General features: G+C 33.2%; 1 protein-coding gene across 1 annotated transcript; it reads left to right on the top strand.

The window, feature by feature from the left end:
* Positions 1-469: 469 nt before the first annotated feature.
* LOC103797570 (chromodomain-helicase-DNA-binding protein 1-like) lies at positions 470-2,655 on the top strand (the record flags this gene model as incomplete). The annotated part of the gene is made up of 4 exons (XM_009069790.1): positions 470-511; positions 1,121-1,251; positions 1,668-1,806; positions 2,505-2,655. Coding segments are annotated over 4 exons (463 nt in total), but the record flags the coding sequence as incomplete, so codon positions are not given.
* Positions 2,656-3,279: the final 624 nt, after the last annotated feature.

Genomic DNA, 3,279 nt, shown 5'->3' with positions numbered 1-3,279 from the left:
AATATATAATGGTTTACTGCTTTTGTCAGGGGTATTCTTGTGCTTGCATTCCTTTATCTTTCATGTTATGTTTTCCTAAGTCTTAAAGTCACCATAAAATTGCAGCTAGCTTCTCTTTATTGAGGCCTGACATAATATCTGAATTCTCTCTTTACTATAAATCCACATTTGATTTTTATGATTAGACACATCACATTGCTGAATTCTTTGCCTTGTACAACTAATTAGTAAAGTAATTTTTGAAATAAATTGTATCTTCTATTGTTTTATTTATATCAGTTATTAAACCAAATAGAACTCTGGCTTTAAATGTGGGTTGTCTTCATATACTAAACCGTCCTAGTCTCTCTAGTTTTTATTTTCTTTGCATTGTCCACATAGCCTTGTACTAAGACTTTACAAATACCTTTTAAATATCAATGTAGTTAAGCATGCATTTTTTAACTGCAAAATTATTTTCTATTACTAGGTTTATCAAGAGTTACAAGAAATTTGGTGGCCCACTTGAAAGGTAAACTAATTTGCTTATATTTGTATAGTAATTTGGTACCTCGTTTCCATTAAAATTAGAACAATACACCAAGAAACCATAGGTTGAAGAGAAAACAGTGTGCCTAATCTTTTGCCTTTACTATAACATGAATTTAAATTAATTTTTTTCCTTTCAGTATATATGGTATGTATGTAGACAGTCAGTTTGACAAATCTTTACATTTTACAAGACTGCTTGCTTTTTCTTTATACTTTACCTACTGTCCTGTTTAATCTGCATTAATGACAATCTTTCAGGTTTTTTGTTTGATAGAGTGGATAAAGCCATAGGCTTAATAATAGTTCCTTTTCTATTTAAAAGAATGTGTTGAAATGTAACTCAAAACTGCATAGTTAGGATCCTTTATATTTCCTGTTGTATAGTCCTTTATGTGAAACACCTTTTTTTTTATAGTTTCTGTATTCTTTTCTATAGCTGCTTTTAGCTGCATGGATTAAAATTGTATACAGCATAGCAAGTGTGTGTCAATGATAACTTATATGATCACTTCTCTAGTCTCAAAATCTGAAGGAGTCATTCATAATACTAAAGTTTTAGAGCTGTAAAAACATATTTGTTTTCTTCCAGGTTAGATGCTATAGCTAGAGATGCTGAGCTAGTTGATAAATCTGAGATGGACCTTAGACGTCTGGGAGAACTTGTACATAATGGATGCATTAAGGCTTTAAAGGACAATTCTTTTGGACAAGAAAGAGCAGGTAAAGTGTGTTTGGGGGTAGGGGAGAGGAACTTATTGTATCAAGAGATCTGAATAATTCTTGCACCAATTATAACAAAGCATTTGTATTAGGGGAAAACATTTTGCTCATGTTAGCATGCTAGGTGATTTAAAATAAAAAATTTTAGTAAGAAGACTTTTTGGGTTTGTTTTTCTTCCTCCTTTCCCTGTTTTTTCTATTTCACAGTAGAATGCAGTATGTTTTTGCTTTACCATGAAATTTGAAATTAATCTGCTACTATTAACTGGAAGACCTTGAGATTCTGGAGTTTAATTAAAGCATTTGGTTAAGAAAAAGTCATTTGCTATAGCATCAAACTTTCTTTTTTTCTTTATGTTTGCCTATAAGATGAACATAAAGGCTAATATTTTAATAATTTGGTCCTTTATTTTAAGGAGGTAGATTTGGGAAAGCTAAAGGCCCAACGTTCCGAATATCAGGAGTGCAGGTGAATGCAAAGCTGGTCATTTCTCATGAAGAAGAGTTGGCACCATTGCACAAATCCATTCCTGCAGATCCAGAAGAAAGGAAAAGGTATTTTTTTTTCTTCTTAAAGGAACACATAATGTAGAAAGTTATTCAAGGCTTTTATGTATATATTTAAGAAATCCAGACTCTAAGTACACTGGGACACCTGTGTTGCTCCATTACCTCTAAGAACTGGCAGCAGAAATCTGTTCCACATCCTTTCTTTATTCTTTTTTCCCTCTCCTTATAAGCCAGTATTTGCTTTGGCTTCTGAACTGTATTTATTGGGGACTGGGTTCAGTTGCTCTTAATTATTACAGACTAGAAATTAGGGTTGTTGAGGAGCTGCTTTGTGTCACCTCTGCCTGAGAGAAAGCAATATTTGTCAAAGTGGAGCAGATGGTAATTGTGGATAGTTGTTTAGCCCTGTGAACTTTTTAGCTTGCTATCTTGTGTATCAAAGTCCCCAGAGTATCTGTTTATTCAATTAGCAGTTACACTTGAGTAATATTTTAAGCTTATCTTCATGGTTAGCCAGTTCTGACTCAATCCATGGACACATTTATATGTTAATCTTGATCTGCTTTAAAACATGTTTTGGTACTGATTTCAATAAATATTTTATAGAAATTGTAAGGAAGCCTGATAATTATCTGGATTACTTACTAAATATACCAGAATCTTAGTGATGTGTGACATGTTCTCCTATCCCTTGCTAAGTTTGAGACGTTTGCCTATTTATATTTCTAATTTATTTCTACTAGATATGTCATCCCATGCCACACCAAAGCAGCTCATTTTGATATAGATTGGAGTAAGGAAGATGATTCCAATCTGTTAATAGGTATCTATGAATATGGCTATGGCAGCTGGGAAATGATAAAAATGGATCCTGATCTCAGTTTGACACAGAAGGTATGTCATCTACAAAATTTCATCAAGGACTTTTTTTGTTTAGGTAATAATGCTAATAAGAACAGTTACTGAAAGAGATTATTTTATCATAACTGAAATTGCACAGAAGTTAGGTCATTTGTACTCCTTTGTATCCTTTTGGTAAATTATTAGATTTTAAGATTGTGTGTATTCAGTTGAAGTGTACCTTCTTAGAGTCTGCTATGTTTCTGTATTTCTATGTATTTGTATATCTGTCACTTGAATTCTCTCTTCCATCTTTTGCTTCCCTAGTTTAAATACTCTAGTGTTAATTATAATTAATTACAGAACTTTGGAAGAAGGGACAGGCAGCTCAGGAAGAGTACAAGTATGTCGTTAGATCATGTAGAAAGAAAATGAGAAAGGTGAAAGCTCAACTAGAACTCAATCTGGCCACTACTGTAAAAGATAATAAAAAGTGTTTTTATAAATGCATTAACAACAAAAGGAGGGCCAAGGAAAATCTCCACCCTTTATTTGACACTGAGAGAGCATTGTCAGCAAGGATGAGGAAATGGCTGAAGTACTTAATAGCTTCTTTGCTTCAGTCTTTAACAGTAAGACTGGTTATCCTCAGGACAACTAGGCCCCTGAGCTGGTAGA

Source organism: Acanthisitta chloris, unplaced genomic scaffold (assembly GCF_000695815.1).
Source record: "Acanthisitta chloris isolate BGI_N310 unplaced genomic scaffold, ASM69581v1 scaffold31602, whole genome shotgun sequence".
Lineage (NCBI taxonomy): Eukaryota > Metazoa > Chordata > Aves > Passeriformes > Acanthisittidae > Acanthisitta > Acanthisitta chloris.
This window is presented reverse-complemented; position numbering and strand designations above follow the sequence as displayed.